The sequence below is a fragment of the Nicotiana tomentosiformis genome, chromosome 7 (assembly GCF_000390325.3).
Source record: "Nicotiana tomentosiformis chromosome 7, ASM39032v3, whole genome shotgun sequence".
Taxonomy (NCBI): domain Eukaryota; kingdom Viridiplantae; phylum Streptophyta; class Magnoliopsida; order Solanales; family Solanaceae; genus Nicotiana; species Nicotiana tomentosiformis.
The window spans coordinates 21,468,524-21,492,904 of NC_090818.1; the positions used below are offsets into that span (position 1 = coordinate 21,468,524).

At 39.7% G+C, this 24,381-nt stretch overlaps 2 protein-coding genes across 2 annotated transcripts; both read left to right on the forward strand.

The window, feature by feature from the left end:
- Positions 1-3,930: 3,930 nt before the first annotated feature.
- LOC104113906 (uncharacterized) lies at positions 3,931-4,588 on the forward strand. Its single transcript, XM_033660711.2, has one exon. The coding sequence runs from the start codon at positions 4,154-4,156 to the stop codon at positions 4,409-4,411; it is 258 nt and encodes an 85-aa protein (XP_033516602.1). The 5' UTR covers positions 3,931-4,153; the 3' UTR covers positions 4,412-4,588.
- A 2,422-nt stretch (positions 4,589-7,010) lies between these two features.
- Positions 7,011-7,602, forward strand: LOC104113905 (uncharacterized). The gene has a single exon (XM_009624219.4). The coding sequence runs from the start codon at positions 7,178-7,180 to the stop codon at positions 7,436-7,438; it is 261 nt and encodes an 86-aa protein (XP_009622514.1). The 5' UTR covers positions 7,011-7,177; the 3' UTR covers positions 7,439-7,602.
- The last annotated feature ends 16,779 nt before the right edge of the window (positions 7,603-24,381 follow it).

A 24,381-nucleotide genomic window follows, 5' to 3' on the forward strand; every position in this document is an offset into this window, starting at 1 on the left:
AAGTAAAGTAGAAACATCAGATAGGGTAAGGAGATTAAGTTGAGAAATTGATTAAAGTGAAATATGACGACTATTAAAAATAGTAATTTACCGAATGAAATGACGAGTTTTAACTTAAGAGTCACATAAGGTAAGTATGTTATTAATTATTTTATTTAAAACCGTTGTGTTACTAACAACTCAACAGGATATGAGATAATGACTCAGCGTGGCAAATTCATCTTGAAAATCAATTCACCAAAATAATAGTAATAGGAAAGAAAAACAGAAAATGACGGCAAAGCAGTAAACTAATGAAAATAACTCAATCCTTGAAAATCAGTAAAAACCATAAATATCAATCCTCAAAATCTCGTATGAAAGAACCGAATCTAACACAATACATCAAGGAATACAAAACACATAAATTATTGCAGCGCGCAACCCGATCCCACCGTACAATACTATCCTCTCTTATTCCACCATGTAAATATTAATAATAATAATAATAATAATTAAATATATGTTGTGGCGCGCAACCCGATCCCACCATATAATGAGAGTCAATATCATAATCCTCCCTTATTTCACCATATTAATCCACCCTTATTTTACATGTTGTGCGCGCAACCCGATCCCACCATATCAATATAAATCCTCCATAAATACATAAATAAATTAATAACATCAACAATCCAATACTCAATTTATAAGAATTTCAACAATCATAGGGTATGAGTACACGGCAATGAAGAAATCACGTAAAAATCAAGGAACGCAACAAATATTACAAAAGCAACAGAACAAATGAGGCACGAGACAACTAAGGCGTGCAATTACAACAATTAAACAAGTAGAAAATAAGCACGGAGTCGTGGATGGAACGCAACAATTAAGAGGTCTCAAGACAATAAGGAAGGCAACAACTTCAACTAAAGCATATAAGTGCAAAATATCAAGTAAGAAGTACAATGAGTGCTAACAACGTCAAATAAAGGATATAAGCATAGATTAACGATGAGAGGCCTAACACGTCATGACAATTCACTTAAAGGCACGGAAAGAATCTAGATAACCTAAATCGGTCAAATACCACATATAGCTCGTGTACCCACTCGTCACCTTGCGTACACGACTTTCACATAACACAATTAGCACAATCAACTCGAATCCTAAGGGGTAGTTTTCCCGACATAAAGTTAGGCAAAACACTTACCTCAATTCGGCCAAATTAATACTCAAATTAGCTTTTTTCTTTACAAATTCACATCCGCTCGGTTCAATCTAGCCAAAGACAACTTAAATATATCAAACAATGCAAGAAAAAATAATTTTAATTAATAAAGCTATGATCTTTATACAATTTCTAAAAAGTCAACAAAAAGTCAACCCCGGGCTCGTCCGGTCAAAATTCGGGTCCAAGGGTAGGTCTTGACTACCCATAGCTCCACGAGTCCATATACGTATTTTGTTTCCAAATCTGAGTCAAATTCGACTCTCAAATCCTAATTTTTTATTTTTCAAAATTTTGACAAAATCCCCCAATTTTTTCCTTAGATTCTCATGAATTTGATGTTAAATCTAATGTATAATCATAAAATATAATTGAAAATTGATTAGAGGCACTTACCCAATGGTTTAGCATGAAAATCCTTCCACAAAATCGCCTCCAATCGAGGTTAGGGTTTGAAAACATGATAAAATGAAGCTAAGTTTCGGAATACTCAGCTATAAGCAAGCCGTAGATGTCGCATTTGTAACACTGGGTTCGCAAATGCGAACTCGCAAAAGCGAAGCTTGATTAATTCTGACGCCTTCGCAAATGCGACAGAAAATATAGCAAATGCGGACACTAGTCTTCGCAAAAGCGACTAGTTTGTCGAAAAAGCGACCCTACCCAGCCGAGGCATTTATCGCAAATGCGATACAGAGTTCGCAAATGCGAACTCTACAGGCTTCACAAAAACGATCATTTCTTCGCAAATGTGATCCCTTCCAAGCAGCCCAGGTTCGCAAATACGATGACTACCTCGCAAATGTTGTAGTCGCATTTGCGACAGAAACATCGCAAATGTGATGGAAGCAGTACCGACGCTCAACAATTTAACAAAATCAATCTGAAACTCACCCGAGCCCCCGAGGCTCCAAACTAAATACCCGCACCACTCCAAAATATAACACGAACCTGCTCGCGCGATCGAATTATCAAAATAGCCTCTAGATGCACGAATCGGACGTCAAACGCATAAGAATCACAATGAACTTCAAGAACTTCTAGAATCGCAACCAAGCGTCCGAACCATATCAAATCAACTCCAAATGACATCGAATTTTGCATGCAAGTTCCATATGACGAAACAGACCTATTCCAAGTCCCGAAATCAAAATTCGAATCCGATAGCCTTAAAGTCAAATTATGGTCAAACTTAGGAAAATTCAAAACCTTTAAATTTTCAACTTTCGCCAAATGACGTCGAAACCCTCTAAAAATATCCAAATACAAATTCGGGCATACGCCCAAATCCAAAATCACCATCTGTACCTACCAGAACCATCAAATCTCCGATCTGAGGTCAAATACCCGAAAAGTCAAACTTGGTCAATTCCTTCAACTTCAAGCTTCTCAAATGAGAGTCACCGCTTAAAATTATTTTCGAACCACTCAAAAACCTGAGCCGATGATGCACGCAAGTCATAATACACTAGGTGAAACTATTCATGACCTCAAACGGCCGAATCGAACGCAATTGCTCAAAACGATTAGACGGGTCGTTACATCAATGTATTAAGTTAGTTATAATATTATGATTTCCCACGATCCCTAAATAACTACTTCATGTTTTCAGGAACTTTTTTTTTCTCGAAATGAAGCAATTGCTTCATGTATGTAACTAAAAATGTCTATGTAGATAACAAGACAATAACATTACCTCCTTTCTTTGAATTTTTTTTCTCTTTATATAAATTAATTCTAATGTATAACGTATGGATAAAAGATTTAAGGTTTTCTATGCTACGGTTTTATTAAATTTTTATGTGATTCTATGTATTTCTAAAATAATATTTTTTATTATTAGAAATTCAATGCATGTAGGCCTAAATGGCTTCACCACTTGTGCTCTATTTTGATTTCTTATAAAACCATCGATTTGTGAAGAACCAGTTGTCCTGGTCCACTTATTATTAATTTGTTTAACCATTCTTTTCCCGAAAACATATTATGAATATATGGATTTCTAATATTTTTAAAGCATCATGTAGTTTGAAAATCAGCACATGGCAATTCCAAGTTCCGATTGCAGACGAATCGGAGTACGAGGTTTAATATCAAAATTATAGTATAAAATTTACTTGGCAATTGTGCGATTTCAGCAGGAGATCATATGAATTTCTTAGAACCATCCAGGTTCGGAGATACTAAATTTTACTACCTCCGTTCCAGTTTACGTGAACCTATTTTTTTTTGTTCATTCCAAAAAAAATGAGCTCTTTTTAAATTTGAAAATAATTTTGCTTAAACTTACAATTCTACCCTTAACGAGAAGCTTTTATAATCACACAAATACTCTGAGTCCCTTTTTGAATTGTTTAGGACCATAAATTCCAAAAATCTTTATTTTTTCTTAAACTCCGTAAATTGGAACGGAGGAGTACTAAATTAAGGGCTAGCGAGCAAGGGCAATTTAGTGCACAGAATGCATTCACATAATCCGAAAAAAGGTCATCTCTCAAGAAAGAGTATAAGAAAGAGTTTCATCTCTCGATTACTTTTACGACTCTACCGTCTAGGATAGTGCAATTAATTAAACAATTAGTATAAGAAAGAGTTATAGTGCCGGTGGTCCTACTCTTGTCTTCTTCTCATAAATCAGAAGCAATGAATAGACAAGTAAATATACGTTAGTCTCCTTTCCCTGGAGGATAAAATAACTAGAAAACCATTGGCTGGAGAGCCCGCAGTAGCCAAAAGACCACTGGTTTATCACTCTTTCTCCCATCAACTCTTTGCTTCTTTTGATCACTACTGTCTATATATTCAGCATTAGCCCCAAACTCCAGATATCATCTTCAGTACCATCAAATCTACTACTACCAAAAATTTCAGAAAAACAAAAGCTAGAATTCATATATCAAAACTGAAGCAGGAAAAAGAGGTTTTAGAAAGAAAAGCATCATGAGTACAAGCAAGCGAGCGTGGATAGTAGCAGCCAGTGTTGGAGCAGTGGAAGCTTTAAAAGATCAAGGTTTCTGTAGATGGAATTACCCTTTGAGGTCCTTTGCTCAGCACGCAAAGAATAACATGAGATCTTACTCTCAAGCTAAGAAGCTTTCTTCTTCTTCATCCTCACTATTTGCAAGGAGCGACAAGGCTAAACAATCTGAAGAATCTTTGAGGAAAGTTATGTACTTGAGCTGTTGGGGTCCCAACTGATCTTATTTTTCTTCTTAATTAGATTCCTTCATCGTTATTTTTTTTAACAGAGACCTGAAGATTTTCAAGTTGAAAATGAAAAAAAAAGGAATGTGATGTAGAAAATGACTGTAAATAGAATTTAAAGGTCTTATATGTAAAATTATTTATGAATTACTGCGGAAATTTTGATGTGTTGATGTTTTGATGGATCAACTAATATTTAGCATTACTTCAGCATACTTGCAGGTAATACTGAATGAATATGGTTTTAATATTTGAAATACGTGAAAATGATCATTAAGCAAATGCAAACTTTCTGAAAGGAGCTAGAAGTCTGCGATAGTGTCCAAAAAAAAGTCGCTGATCCTGATGCTAAATCCAGATTGAAAAGCATCTCCAAGGATCAAGTATAAATCAAATAAAGAAGAATAGAGGTAGAAAAAGTAACAAAATGGGTCGAAATATTACGTCGTATCTAGCTAGGGGATTTACCTAGTAAATTTTTTTGGTGATAACTTTGTCTCCATTACGCAAATGTCTTTTTTTATTACGTAAAAATTATTCAACTTTGTATTCATTATCTAAAAGTTATTTTTTTTTTTGTTGCACAAAAATTATTTTTACTTTGCTCTATTTATCACAAAAGTCAACTTGGTTAGATTTTATAATATATTTACGTGAAAAGTCTATTATGTCCTTGACATTATAAATCCTCTTATTTATGTAATACCTTCTATATTATACACTATATAATATATTTTTACCTAGATATTTTACTTATAATTAAAATAACTTTAAATTATTTTAGTTATTATTTTTATAGTATATCCATACATTTAATGTTTTCATGGCACTCAATTTTGTTTAATCATATTCAAACATGAACATATTTTAAATATAAAAATGATAAAAATATTTATTTTTTAATATTTGTTTAAATAATAAAAACAAATTTGTTTAACAAATGATAGTTTTTTATAGTCAATAAAAATTTTAAAAAAAGTTTCGAAGACATTTGTGTTTAATATTAAGTTTTTAAAAGCTTTATTTGTTAATATTTTTTATTTGAAAGTATTAATCTGATGTGTCATTTTGTTAAATGTGAATATTTTATTTATTAAATTAATAGGTATGGGTTGGCTGATAAATCAATAAGCTTTGATTTTTTAATTTTTATTAAACATATTTCATTAAACATGATTAAGAATCGTGGGCTTGAGATTTGTTCACGGTAATATTACTGACAAATTTAATAATGCTACTTATATATCTTGAAAATTAATATTAAGAAAAAATTAAATGTACGAATATATTATAAAAATAATAAATAAAATGATACTATTAAGTTATTTTAATTATAAGTAAAATACTTGGGTAAAAGTATATTATATAGCATATAATATAGAAGGTATTACATAAATGAGAGGATTTATAATATCAAGTGCATAATAGACTTTTCTAGTGAAAGGTTTGTAAATTCTGGTCAAAGTGATTATTGTGATAACTAGTGCATATTAAAATTATTTTTGTGTAACACAAGAAAGAAAATTGACTTTTGGGTAATGAACTCAAAGTTGAATAACTTTTACGTAACAAAAGAAAGAAAAATAACTTTTGGGTAATGAACAGAAAGTTGAATGATCATCCATGAAATTTACTCGAATTTAACAAATCTCAAAACATAGTTAACAGAATTAGATATGAATTTTGCCATATGGCTAGAATATCAAATTGTTCCATCAAATAATTATAGCCAGTTTATTAGTTATCCTTTATCATCAACGATCTAACATGAATTTAGTAACATCATAACATGGAATTTCTTCTTAACATACTAATTTTTATATTTTATTAATTTAAACGTATCTATGAAACATATCTGAAAGAATTTGATCACCCAATCAGAAGGCAATAGATGTAGTGTGACTAAGGATTTATTAACTGTTTTGGATAACGTTACACAATAGATGAGTAACAAATGTATTTCTCTAACAACATAGTTACTAATTCACTTAGCATTTTACCTAAGAGATGAACTCAACCGAGTGGAGTTGAGTTAGGTTTGTTGAGCTCGAACTTTGACCGAGTGAAGCTGGACTTTCCAAAACAAGCTGATCAACTCGAGTGAAAAAATATCAAGCCAAGTTAGGTCGAGCCTAAACAAATAAAAATAAAAATATATACATACAACAACGCCAAATTTTTAACTGTGTGAGTTTTCACGTGATACTGCTAAAGACGCATGCCCAACATTTATGTGGTTTCATTTTCAAGATAATTTCCCATGGTTTAGGCTCAACAAGTGGTTTTCTTTAATCTTAGCCAATCCGTGCGCATCGATCTTATTGTTCATGTATTTCGGCATCATGCACATCAGACATATCACTCTGCTCGTGTCCAATAATAATCCAAACAATTAATAAGATTCCAAAATTCTGTGTGCTCCTTCAACCAGCCAACTCTCCACTCTCAAGTAGTAATAATATGAAATACCAATTACACCCTCAAATATTTCCTTGTGAAATATTTTATGGAAGGGTAAAAATGTACATCCATGGCTGCACACCACACTCGAAAGTGTTGAAAACCATGCTCCAAAACCACAGGAATCCACAGCCAAAAGCCTCTAGTTTTGTTGAGCACCTACCTATATATATTCAGAAGCATCAAATCTCTGGGAATTCAATAAACATTAAATTCAAGTCTTTGCAAAAGCAGTAGCCTTCTTCAACAAATTAGAAACCTTCACATACTTGGCCAAAGTTCAAGGTTCAAGATTAGAAAATGAGTTCAACAAGCAGGGCATGGGTTACAGCAGTGAGCTTGGGAGTGGTAGAGGCACTGAAAGATCAAGGAATTTGTAGGTGGAATTACACCTTGAGAACAATACATCAACACGCAAAGAACAATCCAAGGACATATTCACAGGCCAAGAAGCTCTCTTCTCACTCTTCTTCTTTGGTTTCTACAAACAAAGGTCAATTGAAGCAGTCTGAGGAGTCTCTGAGGAAAGTCATGTATTTGAGCTGTTGGGGTCCTAATTGAATCCTAATAGCAGTTAAATTCAGTGTTATCTGTCTGTACATAGTCTTTGACAATATTGAGAGACCAAATGATGAATTGGTAAACGAGTAATTTTTAAATCTTCGGGCTAAATTGCCCAGCCAAAATTAATGGATAGACCTTTTTTTGTCCTTTTGCAATCCACATATATCTTGTCTCAGTTCTCTTGTAATTTTGAGGCTTTGCACCATGTTACCATCGTTAAGTTCATTTCTTATTTTTCGTTTAAAAAAATTTGAAGTGAAAATCGACAAGTGCTATTTTAGAATCCCAATTACGCAAATGGAAAGAGTAGCCAATAAAAAAGCGACACAAATGACCATTCAGCAAATTGGATATTTCTTGAATGAGGAACCGTTCCTACTTGGCGCCTTGATGTTATTGTAGTTGTATACGGGCGAATTCTTGCTCATGCTGCATCCAGCCTCCAACAAGATAAACCAAGCTCGAGACATTCGAGGCATGACGCCTGCCCTCAAAAATGTCGAGGTCATGGTTCCGGAATCGGTCCTAGCCTCGAACGACTTCGAAAAACATTGTCGGACAATCAAGCATAGCCAACGGAAGGCCGAAATATCCGTGATCGGCCGAATATCACGGCGGGGATCTCGGCATGTATCGATAGGGAACCGACAATCAGTAAATCGGAAGATTTTTTTACCTTTTATAGACTTGTACCTAAAGTAGGACTCCCCTACTATTAAAAAAAGGATCTAATAATTCATGAATCACATTGTAACACACATTCCAAAGCATTATATTATTGTTTTCTCTGTTATGAGCTCTTTCTCTCTCCCTCTCTCTCTTGTTCACCAGAATATTTCATTAAAGCTGGAACTATCTTTCCTCGTGTGGTTTGAATCTATTTTATCTTTGTTTGTTCAATAGTAACTTAATTTATTGTATCAAATTAATTCGCGTATTCTTAAAACCACTTACAAATTTAATTATTATCCGATTTTGAGGATAAACAGTTTGGCGCCCACCGTGAAGCTAAGGATAATAACAGCGATTTGATACAAATTTTCGTAACACAACCTACTTTACACTTGCTCTTTTGAAGTGCCGTTGATTTCAGGTCTGCGTTAAAATGTCGAACTCCCAATCTCCCCTCTAAACACGGATGTTGAGTCTGGCCACTATGGGGAGAACAACAATATAGCGCCCGGAAATGAGGTGTCCCCCGCCGATCCCAACGAAATTTCGGTCGCGAACCCGATCGACGCGAGCTCACATATGGCCATCAACACGAATATGCCCATCGATCCTGAGAACAGCATCCGTGGGGGAGTCCGATCGGTAGCTTAAAATGCTCGTAACGGTGTCAGCTTGCGGGTGATCTTCAAAATGCTGCAGGCTTAGCATGCAGTGATAGCCCAACTGCAGAACCGAAGTCGCGCTCCTAGTAGAGTTGAGCCCGAGTCATCCTAGGAAAATACTCGCGGAAATAAACCAGCCGTAGATAGGCCAAATGAAGTTAAACCCGAAACCAACCCTGAAATAATAAAGATGATCGAGAAACTGAAAAAGTAGGTGGAAACAGGAGAAAAGAAAATCAAAGCCAACGACAAGAAGGTGAAAACTTACAACTCCAGTGTCGACCAAATCCCCAGAGCGCTACCAATATTGAAAGTCCTAGACTCCAAGATGTTTGTTCAAAATCCCTTCCATCTGAGCGCTGCCCCGAAGCCGATCCCTAAAAATTTTCGCATGCCTGAAATTCCTAAGTACAATGGGATAACTGACCCAAATGAACATGTGACCTCATATACGTGTGTCATCAAGAAGAATGCCTTAGAAGATGACGAGATCGAATTTGTCTTGCTGAAAAAATTCGAAGAGACCTTGTCAAAAGGAGCTATGATATTGTATCACAACCTACCTCCTAAATCTATTGACTCATTTTCTATGCTTGTAGATTCCTTCGTAAAAGCGCACGCCGGGGCTATGAAGGTCGAGACTAGGAAGTCGGGCCTTTTCAAAGTGAAACAAAGGGATAATAAGATGCTCAGAGAGTTCGTGTCTCGGTTTCAGATGGAACGGATGGACCTGCCTCCGGTTGCGGATGATTGGGTTGTTCAAGCCTTCACCCAAGGACTCAATACTCGAAGCTCGTTGGCTTTACAGCAGTTGAAACAAAATCTGGTAGAATATCCGATCGTGATTTAGGTCGATGTGCATAACCGACATCAGTCAAAAATTGGAGTCGAAGATGATCAGCTTGGGGCCCCTTCCAGGTCTGTCTATCCTATCCGAGCCAGTAACATGCCCAAAAGAGACATTGATCGTGAACCAAGGCCAAGTAGGGACCGATATCATCTGTATATCGGTGATCGCAAGAATAACGGATCGGGACGAAACCCTGCGAGGAATGAAAGGAGAAGCGATCAGAGTCAAAATAACCGGGGACTCATGAGAAAAAACGGTTTTGACAGGCCCATCAGGCCTAAGGAAGCACCGAGGTTATCATAGTACAACTTCAATGTTGATGTTGCTGCCATCGTGACGGCCATCAGACGCATCAGAGACACCAAATGGCCTCGACCTCTACAGTTCGATCCAACCCAAAGGAATCCTAACCTAACGTGCAAATATCATAGCACTCACGGCCACAGAACGGAGGACTGCCAACAATTGAGAAAAGAAGTAGCCCGGTTATTCAATAACAGACATCTCCGAGATTTCCTGAGCGATCCTGCCAAGAACTATTTCAGGAATAGAGATTCTAATAAACAAATCGAGCAGGATGAACCTCAACACATCATTAACATGATCAACAGCGGGGTCAACATTCCCCAGGGGCCGATGTTGAAGCGTACCAAGTATCCATCACAAGGGAAAAACATACTCAGGATTATGTGTCGGAGGGAAACTTGTCTTTCAACGACGAGGACGCTGAAGGGATCGTGCAGCCCCACAATGATGCACTGGTAATATATGTACTCATAAATAAATCTCGAGTTAAGCGTGTGTTAATTGATCTAGGTAGCTCGGCTAACATCATTAGATCGAGGGTCGTGGAACAGCTCGGTTTACAAGATCAGGTCGTGCCTGCAGTCCGGGTTCTAAACGGATTCAACATGGCATGTGAGACCACTAAAGGGGAGATAACATTACCGGTGAACGTCGCAGGGACCATTTAGGAAGCCACATTATATGTAATCGAAGGAGACATGACGTACAACACTCTGTTCGGAAGGCCATGGATCCACAACATGAGGGCGGTACCCTTGACTCTGCACCAAGTGATGAAATTCCCAACGCAAGGAGGGATAAAAATAGTTTGCAGAGAACAACCGTCTGCGAAGGAAATGTTCACGGTCGACGAGGTGGTCTTGGTATTCACACTTACAATGACAAAAAGGTATGGGTTTGGCCGCAAGCAAGAAGCCAAATAGCAATTACCTACATCGTCCCCGACCCAACTAGAGAAGTAGGGGAATGAGCCCCTGACGATTCCGATGCTACCAAATCAACAGTCGAGGAACTGGTGCAAGTCGTACTGATCGAGCACTCGCCCGATCGAAAGGTATAGCTGGGCTCGAGATTGGGTCCATAGCTCAGGAAAAAACTCATTCAATTCCTCATGACTAATATAGATTGTTTCGCTTGGTCCCACCTTGATATGACAGGGATCCCGTCGGAAATAATCACTCACGAGCTGAGCCTGGACCCAAACTTCCACCCGATCAAGCAGAAGAGGAGACCCCAATCCGAGGTCAAGCATGCGTTCATCAAGGACGAGGTATCTAAATTCCTTAAAGTAGGGTCCATCCGGGAAGTTAAGTACCCAGATTGGTTAGCAAACTTAGTGGTAGTCCCTTAAAAGGGGAATAAATTAATAATGTATGTGGACTATAAAGATTTGAATAAAGCATGCCCCAAAGACTATTTCCCTTTGCCCAACATTGATCGCATGATCGATGCGACGACCGGCCACGAGATCCTCAGTTTTCTCGACGCCTATTTTGGGTACAACCAAATTCGGATGGACCCGGACGATCAAGAAAAAATGTCCTTCATCACTAAGTACGGTACCTACTGCTATAACGTAATGCCATTCAGACTAAAACATGTCGGTGCCACTTACCAACGCCTAGTAAATCGGATGTTTGAAGAACAAATAGGAAAATCAATGGAGGTTTGCATTGACGATATGTTGGTTAAGTCCCTGCACCATTTGAAACATTTGCAGGAAACCTTCAGCATGTTGAAAAAGTACAATATGAAGCTGAATCATGAGAAATATGCATTCAGGGTCGGGTCGGGGAAATTCCTCGGGTTCATGGTATCTAACTGGGGAATCGAGATTAATCCCGATAAGATCAAGGCCATCGAAGATATCACTATTGTGGACAATGTCAAGGCCGTTCAAAGATTAACCGGACGCATAACCGCCCTAGGGCGATTCATCTCGTGGTCATCCGACAAGAGCCACCAGTTCTTCTCACTGTTGAAGAAAAAGAATAACTTCTCATGGACCCTAGAGTGCCAACGAGCCTTGGAGGAACTCAAGTGGTATCTCTCGAGCCCACCTCTGCTTCATACTTCGGAGATAGACGAACAACTATACTTGTACTTAGCAGTATCCAAGATAGTGGTAAGTAGAGTCCTGGTCCGGGAAGAGGAAGGTACGCAATTTCCAATCTATTATGTTATCAGGACTCTAGGCGAGGCCGAAACTAGATACCCTCACCTAAAAAAACTAGCACTCGCTTTGCTAAGTGCCTCTAGGAAACTGAAATCGTACTTTCAATGTCACCCCATATGTATTGTAACAACTTCCATTGAGGAATGTAATGCATAAACCCGAACTCTCGGGATGATTGGCCAAATGGACCGTAGAGATCAGCGGCTACGATATCGAATATCGACCCCGGACCGCCATTAAATCTCAAATTTTAGCGGACTTTGTGGCCGACTTTATGCCGGTCCTAATACCCGAGGTGAAAAGAAAGTTGTTATTAAACTCGGGGACCATTTCGGGAATCTGGACCCTCTTTACAGATGGTTCCTCGAACGCAAAATAGTCCGGACTTGGCATCGTATTGAAGCCACCAACAGGCAATGTAGTTAGACAATTTATTAGGACTATAAAATTGACTAACAACTAGGCCGAATATGAGGCCATGATTGCAGGTCTCAAAGTGGCCAAAAGCTTGGGGACAGAGGTGATCAAAGCTAAGTGCGAATCCCTCCTTGTAGTGAACCAAGTTAATGGGACATTCGAGGTCAGAGAGGAATGAATGCAAAGATACCTAGATAAGTTGCAGGTAACGTTACATCAGTTCAAGGAGTGGACTCTACAACATGTACCTCGAGATCAAAATAGTGAGGCAGATGCCCTTGCTAATTTAGGATCGTCGGTCGATGACGATGAGTTCAAATTAAGGGCGGTCGTGTAACTCATGAGATCGGTAGTGGAAGAAGGTCACGCCAAGATAAACTCAACAAGCCTAACTTGGGACTGGAGAAACAAATACATAGAGTATCTGAAGATCGGAAAACTGCCCCTCGTACCCTAAAGAATCGAGGGTTCTGCATACGAACGCGGCCCGGTTTAGCTCATTCGGAGACAGTACCCTGTTCAAAAGAACATTCAATGGCCCACTCGCAATATGTCTAGGACCGGGAGATACCGAGTATGTTCTGAGGGAAGTCCATGAAGGCACTTGCGAAAATCATTTGGGCACCGAATCATTAGTTCAGAAAATAATGAGAGTCGGTTACTACTGGATCGATATGGAAAAAGATGCGAAGGAGTTCGTACAAAAATGCAATGGGTATCAAAGGCATGCTCCGATGATTCATCAGCCCGGGGAGTTGCTACATTCGATTTTGTAACCTTGGCCATTCATGAAATGGGGGATGGAGATCGTATGCCCCCTTCCATGGGCACCCGGTAAGGCTCAATTTATATTGTTTATGAGTGAATATTTTTCTAAATGGGTGGAAGCCTAGGCATTTGAGAAAGTCAGGGAGAAGAAAGTCATTGATTTCATCTGGGACCATATAATATGATGGTTCGAAATGCCAGCCGACATTGTGTGCGACAATGTGAAGCAGTTCATCGACAGCAAAATAAGCAAGTTTTTCGAAGACCATAAGATCAAATGATCCTATGAACACCCTATCACCTTACTTGGAACGGGCAAGCAGAGTCCACGAATAAAATCATACACCAAAACCTCAGAAAGAGATTGACTGATGCCAAAGGAAAATGGAAAGAAATCTTGCCCGAAGTCCTATGGGCATACCGTACGACCTCGAAGTCCTGTACCGGGGCCACCCCATTCTCGTTAGTTTACAGCGTCGAAGCTCTAATATCGGTCGAAGTGGGAAACCGAGTTTCAGGTTCTGATATATGACCGAAGAGTTAAACAACGAGGCCATGAATACCGCCAAAGAATGATACAATTGTTAGGCCTGAAAGCACGTGTTGCACTCTTTTTCCCTTGAACCGGTTTTGTCCCAAATGGATTTTCCGGCAAGGTTTTTAACCAGGTAACAGTGGATCGTGCTAACTCAGAATCGAAGACCGGTTATGCACCGGTGTCAAGGATCACATCAACAATATCTGAGGCTTCTCTATGATCGGTCTCGAACACTGGGGGCATCACCCTCGGATAATGTTTTTAGAAAGGAAAGAAACTCAGTGCTATAATAGTTGGGCTCGATTGATAGGATTTACTATAAGGGCCAAACGGTCAAATGAACTGTGCCGAACATAAACCGCCCAAGCCTTGGCATAAAACTGGTACACATGTGTAACCTTATATATTACACACAACAATTAAAGAAAGTTTCTACCTTGCAGATAAATATTTTGTCCCTTAAAATTTCCTTTTCCTTCTTACATTTGGTCCCCTATAGACATCGAGCCCAAGGGCCACCGCGCTCGGGGACTGCCGCCCAAGGCAGGTTCGGACGGCCCGGGATAACGAAGCCAGGGGGCACAAAGCTTATTAGGAAGTACCCGAACTCTAAAGGCTATGACCATCCCCATTAGTGGACGGTTGTCTTGGGTAAGCCCAAACGACTCGGGGTAACAAGACCACTGGGCAACACCCAAACTAGAAAGGCTACGACCATCCTAGAATGGCTCGGAGACATCCGAGACCCGTAACCAAAACATAAGACCTTCAAAATTTCTAAACCAGTTCAAAAGGCTACCCTCGGCAAATTGTAATCTAAAATATTCTATGTACCTTGGGGAAAGCTTCCCGTCATACCAAGCCCCCCACAAGTTTTAAGCAAAGTAATATCGAGAGCAAGGCATGTTCAAACCTCCGAACAAGACCTAACTATTATGTGCTAAGGCATTCGATATTTTTATGATCATAAAGAAAAGAGCTAAAGGAAACAAGCTTAAAAACTGTCGAAGGGAAAAAGAGCCTTATATATATAAAAAAAAGATCTTTACAAAGGCCAAACGACCTTAACAAAAGTACAAAAGTGCAAAAATAATGAAAACTTTACAAGGCACCTAACACTTTCGATATGCTAACTTCGTCGAACCCTCAGAGTCTCCTTCGTCCTCGGGATACGCTAACTTCTTGGCCTCATCCTCGATCCCCTTAACACTTTCGATCATGGCAGATAAATCAAAACCCCGAGCATGAATCTCCTCGAGGTCCTCACTTCGGTACTGTCACTTCACATATTCGATTATGTCTTTCAGGCGGTCCTGAGCTGCCTCGGCATCGGCTCTATACTGGGCCACCATCTCATCGGTATCGGCCTTGGTTATTTCAGCCACCGACTTGGCCGCTTTAAGATCCTTGGCGAAGGTCCCTCGTTGCTCGAAGTTGAGCCTCTACCGAGACCAACTACGCCCGGGCAGTATCCTTTTCCAAGGCTATGCGGTCCATCTTACCTTTCCACTATTCGACCTCAACCTTGATTGCATCCATCTCAGCCCGGAGTTGGTTGATCCGATCAATCTTCTGTTTGACCTACGGGTTCTGACCATTAGTCACCGTGTCTATATCATCGTCACTAACCTCAAAGATTTTTACTTGTTCAACCAGGTCGGTGTGTTCTTTCTGAGCCGCGTCCAACTCAGCTCGAAGGCCCTTAGCCTTTCCTTCGCATTGCTCGCTAAGACATTTATACGTGTCTCTCTTCTCAGCAAGCTCTTTGGCTTCTGCCTCGAGTTGGATCAACTCATCTCTATATTAGAGGAAGATCTCGTGGTGGAGCACCGAGGCCTGCAAACACGAGAAAAGATATTAGAGTTATCAAAAAGTTAGTTCGAATACGAGAAGAAAAATTGGAATCATCAGGGATTATCGAGAGTTACCCGGTTTAGTGCCTGTTGCACTTTGTTGCGAATCTACCTCGTTCATTTTGGCCCGGTCTTCCTCCGTAACCAAGAACAAGAGGTAACTAGCTATCCTTACGGGGCGGAAAGAACCCGGGCATCCTCTGAAATGGTGATGATAATTGACCGCTTCCAACCAGGATCCGCGCTCGGGGCAGGGAATCAGTTGACTAGTTTCGGGCTCGAGTAAGGACCACCTACCCCCGAGGATAGACTTTTCCTCGGTACCTCTAAGTTACCTAACCTGGTGACGTCCTCCGTGGTGGTGGAATCCACGTCCGCTCCGTGGGCCCCCTCGTTAGGGCATTCTTTCACCGTTTGGGCCTTGTTATACATAGACTCGGTAAACAAGGGTGACTTGGTGATGTCTATCATGCCAAGTACCTCCTTTGGGGCACTGCCCGCATCCCGGGAAGCCTCAGCCCCGACCTCCTCATCGATCTTCCTGGCTTGAGGCAGATTGGCCTCGCGGATCTCTGGTTCAACGGCCCCTTGCTCTCTGAGGGGCGACGGCTCGCAGGCCACAAAAATGAAAGGATCTTCTCCCTCGAACTCATCCCTCAGTCGATAGAGCAAGTCCCAAGCTAGTGCTCAGGAGTTGGTGTTTTCCTTTGGCTTACACACCAGCCTTCTCCTTATTTTCTTTTTCTCTGAGCTCGGGGAACTCGGAGCCCTTCTTCTTTTCCTCTCTATGGCCTATCCCGGAGCAGGAGACTCTACAAACAAGTTGTCGCCACCGACTTGAGGCCTAAGCTCGACGTCCTTAGGCAAGCCTGCAAAAAGAAGTAAAGGAAATAAGGGCTTAATATGAAAAGAAGAACCCTAACACAACCTACTCGGAAAATAAGTCTCACCATGGTAACGGGCCTCCCAACGACCCTTCGAGAGTTTGCTCCATGAGCACTCGGAGTAGGGAACATGTGAAACGATACCCTCGATCCACTCCTTGAGCCGAGGGACAACATCTGGGAGCAGAGCGACGGCTGCACCACCACGAATACCGATAAGGAAAAGAGAAGTAAACATAAAATCAACATTCGAAGGAAGGTTCTACTTACGTGACATATTCCACTTCTCGGTAAATGGCCTGTATTCAGCCGGAATCAAGTCTAAAGTCCTCACTTAGACGGCCTTGCCAGCCTCAATCTCAGTCTTCATCAATACTTGAGAATGGGGCTTTACTGGCCCGATGCACGAGCTTTATCAGCCCCCTCGGAAGATTCGGGGACTGTATAAGCGGAGTAGATGGTCAGTGGTGAACAAGAACCCATCGATTTTGTTCACAAAAAACTGGAAGAGGATTACGATCCTCCAGAGTGATGGATGAATCTGCCCTAGGCGCATGTTGTACCTCTTGCAGAAATCTAAAATGACTATCGGGCCCAATGTAAATGGATAAATGTAAACACTTAGATATCCCTCGACATAGGTGGTAATGGCCTCTTCGGGGTCGGGGACCACTATGTCTTTATTGGCCAAGTATCTCGAGACCTCCTTACACCGACCCTTTACGGAGGAAGGATTTTCAACCTTGAAATCGTCGTTGACCGAGCATCCTACGGGGATGAATATTTTCAATGGGGGTTCAGGTACTGGTTCATCAACGACCATGCTTGGAGCGGTCCTCTCGACCTCAGTAGCCGACCGCGAAGTAGAAAGAGCTTATTTCTGGGGAACGGTTTTTATATCTTTTCCATTCCTTTAGAAGGTAAAAATGGAGGAAAATCTGGGAAAGATGAAGAAAGAAAGGAAATTGAAGGATTATACTTGTTTGCTTGAGAAGAAGATGGGTAACAATTCTTGCAAAGGACCTCGAGTAACCGAGTAAAAATGCTAAAGAGTATTGAAATTCCGAGGTTACGAGGGTAGAATGTTTGATGTAAAGTAAAAATGAACAAAGGATGGGGTATTTATAGTAGCTCAGCGACATTTCACATCCAGGGGCGGCCGACCGGTGGCTGACATGCATTTAATGCCATTATGACTTGATTGACGAGACGTTTCAGATGTTTTGTCATTTCTATCACGATGTGTCGAAGTAAGAATCAGAAGCTCGTGCCGTTTATCGTTGTTTAATCTCCGAGAAATAAGGGGAATATCTGTATACGGACGAATTCAAGCTCATGGTACATCCCGACCTCCGACAAGATAATCCAAGCTCGAGACATAGTGGCAAGGGACCGAAATCGAGCCAAAAGTCCCACCAAGCCAGAATCTGGGGGCATGACGAATGCCCTCAAGAATGTCAAGGTCATGGTTCCAGAATCGTTCCTAGCCTCGAACGACTATGAATAACATTGTCGCACAATCAAGCATAGCCAACGGAAGGCCAAAATATCTGTGACCGACCGGATATCACGGTGGGGATCTCGGCATATATCGATAGGGAACCGACAATCAGCAAATCGGAAGATTTGTTTACCTTTTATAGAGTTGTACCTAAAGTAGGACTCCCCTATTATATAAAGGGGGTTTGATAATTTATGAATCATATTGTAACACGCATTCCAAAGTAATATATTATTATTTTGTCTGTTATCAGCTCTCTCTCTCTCTCTCTCCATCTCTTTCTCTCTTATTCACCAATGTTGGCCACAACGAGCCCGGATTGAGGGTGAATATTTCATTAAAGCTGAAACTATCTTTCTCGTGTGGTTTGAATCTATTTTATCTTTGTTTGTTCAATAGTAACTTAATTTATCACTTTGTATCAAATTAATTCGCGTATCATTAAAACCACTTATAACAGTAGTGTCCAATACAAATCAAAACGAGACGTTGAAAAGAAAAAGAAATAAAAAAGGATAAGACACAATCTGATAACAAAATTAGAAGAACAAATACCTGATATGATCGACATAAGTAGATCAAAATTTAAAAAGCTTATTGCTTTTGAATCTTGAACCACTCCAATTCGAGCACATATTATTTAATAGTTGTTGGCCCAAGTGAAATTTGTTTTGATGATTGACAAAGCAACTCAAGCATGAACCAGGTACATACACAATGTACACAGACACGGGCAGATTCGAGCATAAGGGATGCACGTGAAGGAGATAACCTTAAGTGGTTATATCTGATATCTCCTGAACGAAAAGGTTGCATAAATTATAAGGATAAGGACTCTTTACTCGAAGAGAACTCTATACCAGATAAAGGAGGAATTAGAAGTTGAAGATAACTAGAATGCTTCCACCATGGAAGAGTATAGCATTAGAACTCTAGTTATTTCACGACCCAAACCGACGGGCAGCGACGGACACCCGGTGCCTTACCTAACCGAGCACCAACGTAATGTATCTTTCTTACCATACCGTCATGGGTAAATGGGCCAGAAAGACCGTCATGATATAACCAGAATAAAACATAAGGGAATACTCGACATAGGACGACCCAACATGATATAGAAACGTATATAAGTGACATATGGGCCTATAAGGCCGACTTGATCATTTGTACACTCAAAACATAGGCCGACAAGGCCATACAAGTATCCATATACAGGACATCTATCTACAAGCCTCTAAGAGTACATAAACGTCATAAAGGTCGGGACATGGCCCCATCATACCAATCAATACATGCCCAAATCATACTGACCAAATAGGCAACTGCGGAGCAAGTGGAGTGCACCAACACTTTCCGTTGAGCTGATAGCCTACTAGGAGGACTCTCAACCTATCTATCGGGACCTGCGGGCATGAAATATAGCATCCCTAGGCGAAATGGACGTCAGTATAAATAAAGTACCGAGTATGTAAGGCATGAAAGCATTATAAAAAAGACATAAAAGAAACATGGAGTAAAGAACTCAACCTGTAAGTTTGAATAGCTCTTAGAATCATGAAACATTTATAATGTCATGCATATACGTATAAATGTCATATCTTGCATAGCTATATGCGTACATAACATCATCAAGCCTCTGAGGGCATCCCATCACATCATCTCAGCCTCTATGGGCGAAATCATGAATGTATACCAGCTGATCATGTGGAGGTGCGTATATAACGCCATAACCTTTCCCCATACCCCATATACATATAATATACGCGTATATAACGACATCTAGTCATGGGTCAATGTACATGTATAAATGAATGCAATGCATGAGAAGTAAGTCAATAAGATCTCTCGGAATGTCATAAAATCATTATGCCTTCGATTAATATCATGAAATAAACATTATCAACTTACGTATTTTCTAAGACCCATGAACAAACGATAGAATAATAGGACACATGGGGAATCAAGAACATAGGAACCCGTAGTACTTTTAAGAGTAGAATCATTTATGAAAGTTGTGTACTTGCTTGTTTCGTTGTATCATATGGATCATGCCAAAAGAAAAGAAGGTATAACTTTAACATACCTCAAGTCGTCAATGCAACTCAACAACAAGCTTATGACAACTAGCGCGCCAACCCTATAACAAAGAAATACATGTACAACTTAGATAGCGCTAGTATATCACATATCTCAAATGATAACTCGATTCTAAAATAAAAAGTGGCAGTATTTCTCCGATTTTACTGCTCCCTCAAGCCTACTATAGGTGAGATACAAACAAAATACACTTAGAAACTCAAAAACAACCCAACTACAATTTGGGACAATACAACAAAAACCCCAAATATACCATAACACACCCAATCAACAAGTTATCAATTAGCCTGAAATTGCAACGATGAGCGACCAGCCTACTACTCTACCACATGTGGTATTTTCCCATGCCCTTCATCCTTCCAAACTCCATAAAAGTTAAATAAATCAAACTCACGGCTTCCGATCACCGTTCCGTGAGTTCTAACTATTAGGAAATAAATTTATCAACCTTCCTTGATATATAAAAGCTTAAATACAGAAAGTAGACATTTTCTTAACTATGAAGTACCTTCCAAAACTCAAACTACAAAGAAAAAAAGAGGCGATATAGCGATACTTACGTCGTAGGGATCGTTCTAATGTTATCGCTTCTTGATTTCTGTCACGACCCAAAATCCTATCATGTCATGATGGCGCCTATCGATGTTACTAGGCAAGCCGATTCTCAAAAATGCTTCCAATGTTTTACAAAAGATAAGTCAAAGCTTTTACATGACAGAGTTGTCGTAAAAATAATAGGAGTTAAACTCAAATACAGTGTGAAAAAATAGCCCCAAACATTGGGTGTCACCAAGTCATGAGCATCTAAACAACCAGTCTAAGAAACAGTGTCTACAAGAGTTTGTGTCAAAATACCAATACAAAAAAGTAAATAAAAGATAACGAGGAAGGAGAGACAAGGACTGCGAACGGCGACAACTACCTTGTGAATCTTCGATACTCAACCACGCACGAGATCAACGTCCTCCGTGACCGGGAACACCTGGATCTGCACATGAAGTGCAGGGTGTAGCGTGAGTACAACCAACTCAGTAAGTAACAATAATAATTAAGGAAGTGAAAGGTAGTGACTAGCTATACAAATACAGTTCATTTTAGTAATTTCAGCAACGAAAGTAGACATGTTTCAATTCCGGAAATTTAAGTCAAGTCAGTTACACATTACCAAGTTCAAGTAAAACCGGATACAATATGTTTCCAAAATTTTCAGAACAATGACATAAATCATCTAAGTGCAGCAACAATGAAACAAGTGCAACCTCTCAGGGCAACAATCCCTCAATCTTTCTCAATAGCTCAACACTCGGCTCTCAGCCTTCAATACTCACACTCAATAGGTACCTGCGCTCACTGGGGGTGTACAGACTCCGGAGGGGATCCTACAGCCCAAGCGCCATAATTCACAGGACATATCACGTGTTGCACCGACAACTCATGTGCTATAGTATTAATATGTGGATCTGCATGGATAACTCACGTGCTGCACAGACAACTCACGTGCTATAGTATCATATCAAGATCCGCACAGACAACTCACGTGCTATGGTATAAATACCTCACAAACAGGCCCTCGGCCTTGGTATCATATCAAGATCCGCACGGACAACTCACATGCTATGGTATAAATACCTCACAAATAGGCCCTCCTTGGTATCATATCAAGATCCGCACGGACAACTCACGTGCTATGGTATAAATACCTCACAAATATTCCCTCAACCTTACTCAGTCATCAACCTCTCTAGTCTCATGGCCCTCAGTAATAAAGGGGAATCAGCCCAAAACAGAATGATATCATGTATCAGCAGGGAATAACAGAGACTGAGGTATAATATACAAGTAATACTACGACTGAGTACAAGTAACAATAAGTAGGAAGGCTCAACAAGTATTACGACCAATGAGGTCTTTGCAGCACCAACACACATCCTAAGCATGATTCACCATCAAATTTCTATAGCACAGAAAGGGCAGATAGCTAACAACAAGCTTATTCAACTTTCCAGTTTCACGGAATGGACCAAGTCCCAATTTTAACGGTGCACCACCACACGCCCGTCACCTAGTATGTGAGTCACCTCCAAAATACTCACAAAATACAATAACCCGGGATTTCATACCCTCAGGACCATATTTAAAACTGTTACTTATCTCAAACCGTGTAATTCTTTATCCGCTATGCCCTTGCCACGAGAATTGGTCTCCGAAAGCCTCGTATCTAGCCACAATTAATTTGATTCAGTCAATACCAATTATTGTAATTAATTCCATAAGGAAACACTAATTTTCAAATAAAAATCCGAAATTAACTCAAAAATCGCCTGTGGGGCCCACATCTCGAAAATCAACAAAAGTTACAAAATATAAATGCTCATCCAACCACGAGTCCAACCATATAAATTTCACTAAATTCCGACATCAACTCGACCCTCAAATCTTCTACTAAATTCTTTGAAGATTTTTACCATTTTCAACCCAATCTTTACCCATTTGAACTCAACAAACTTTCCATAAACCTTATTGATACGTATAAATAATACTCTTACACCCAAGAATCATACTCTTAATCACTCATCTTTACCCAAACTCTAAATGAAAGACTAGGGGTTAGAACCTTACCTCTTGGGTGAAGATCTTGTGATATTTCCTTGTTGGATTTCAAAGCTTTAACAAGATCTTGATGAACAAAGCACTTGAGCTTCTTCCTCTCTCTAGAACACTCTCCCTTCTCTCTAAATATATTAGATTTTCATTCCAAAATGAGCTTTAAGGGCTATAACTCGAAGTTGGGTCGGGTCAAAATTAGAAAGATTTGAAGCCCCGATGCAGATTCGCGATCGCATAACACGTATGTGGTCCACAAACTGACCGCATAATTGAAGGACCAAAATGAGGGTCGCATGTTTAGGTCTGCGGTGATTATGCGGCCCGCATACCTATTCTGCGGTCGCATAATGCATCGCAAAACAGGTCTGCGGTCGCATAATGCACCGCAGATTTCCTCAAATCTTGCCTCATATTTGCTTCACTCTGTGGACATTATGCGTTCCATAGAGTTATTCTGTGACCGCATAGTGGGCCGCAGAAATGTCCTCTTTTGCCAAAAAATTTACTTTACTCCTCAGTGCATTTTACAACCCAAAAAGTCCGGCTCGCCGCGAGATATTTCTACAACCTTTGTACTAATTAATATACCTCGGCACCACTAAATTTTTTCAACTTAAGTTTTAAAGCTTGGAATTAAGTATTCTAAATCATTCTAAAAGCTCACCGGACCCGAACCAATTACCCCGGCAAGCTAAATAACAACCATAAATCACAATTTGAGCAGTAAATGGGGAAAAAGGTTGTAATACTCAAAACGACAGACCGAGTCGTTATAATTTCGTACCCGAAATATTAATCTTATTTGAAACTCTAGAATAGAGCTTAAGGATATGTTTATGGGTGTACTATGGTCGTGTTCTATGGGAAAACGAAGATAAAAACGACCTAAAACCTTAATATATCAAGTTTTGAAAAGTCAAAGAGGTGCTAGCTTGGTACCCTATCATTGGCCCTTCTTCCAATGCTTATATCGTTTTATCTAGATATCGTATAAATGAACGATTGAGTGTGTTGGAAACTACATTCCAAGACCTTTAATTTTGTATATAATATGTCCTAAAAAGACATCATATAACACACGAAATGTATTGCTCAAAAAGCTTTAATGACACACCTACTTATCACCTATGCAGTCCGCGCAGTCTCGCAAAACTGCAAATATCTCTCTAATACAATGCCATATCAACAAAAGGTTTAATGAGTTAGAAAATAGACTCATAGATCTTCAATTTGATATGTGGATTATCCCGTAATTCCAAGTATATTGGGAGAAAAGCTCTGCTACATTTGACCTAATGTTCAGCATATTTATGAATGTAACTTGTGATGACCTTTGCCAACTTTTGTTCCACAACTCGCTTGAATTAAAAATGTAACACACGAATATCATAGGCCTAAAATAACTCATAACATAACCTCCTTATCATGTTAATCACCCTATTCTTATCCCAATATTACTTGTTATAATATTCCCAACTTGTCGACTTTCGACGAAACTTATTTTCTTCAGTTTGCTTAGCTTCTAAGTATTTCAACCCTCTTGGTACTTGTTATCTACGATCTTAAAGATTTGTAACCTCCAAGGTAACATGATTAACTTACCATATGT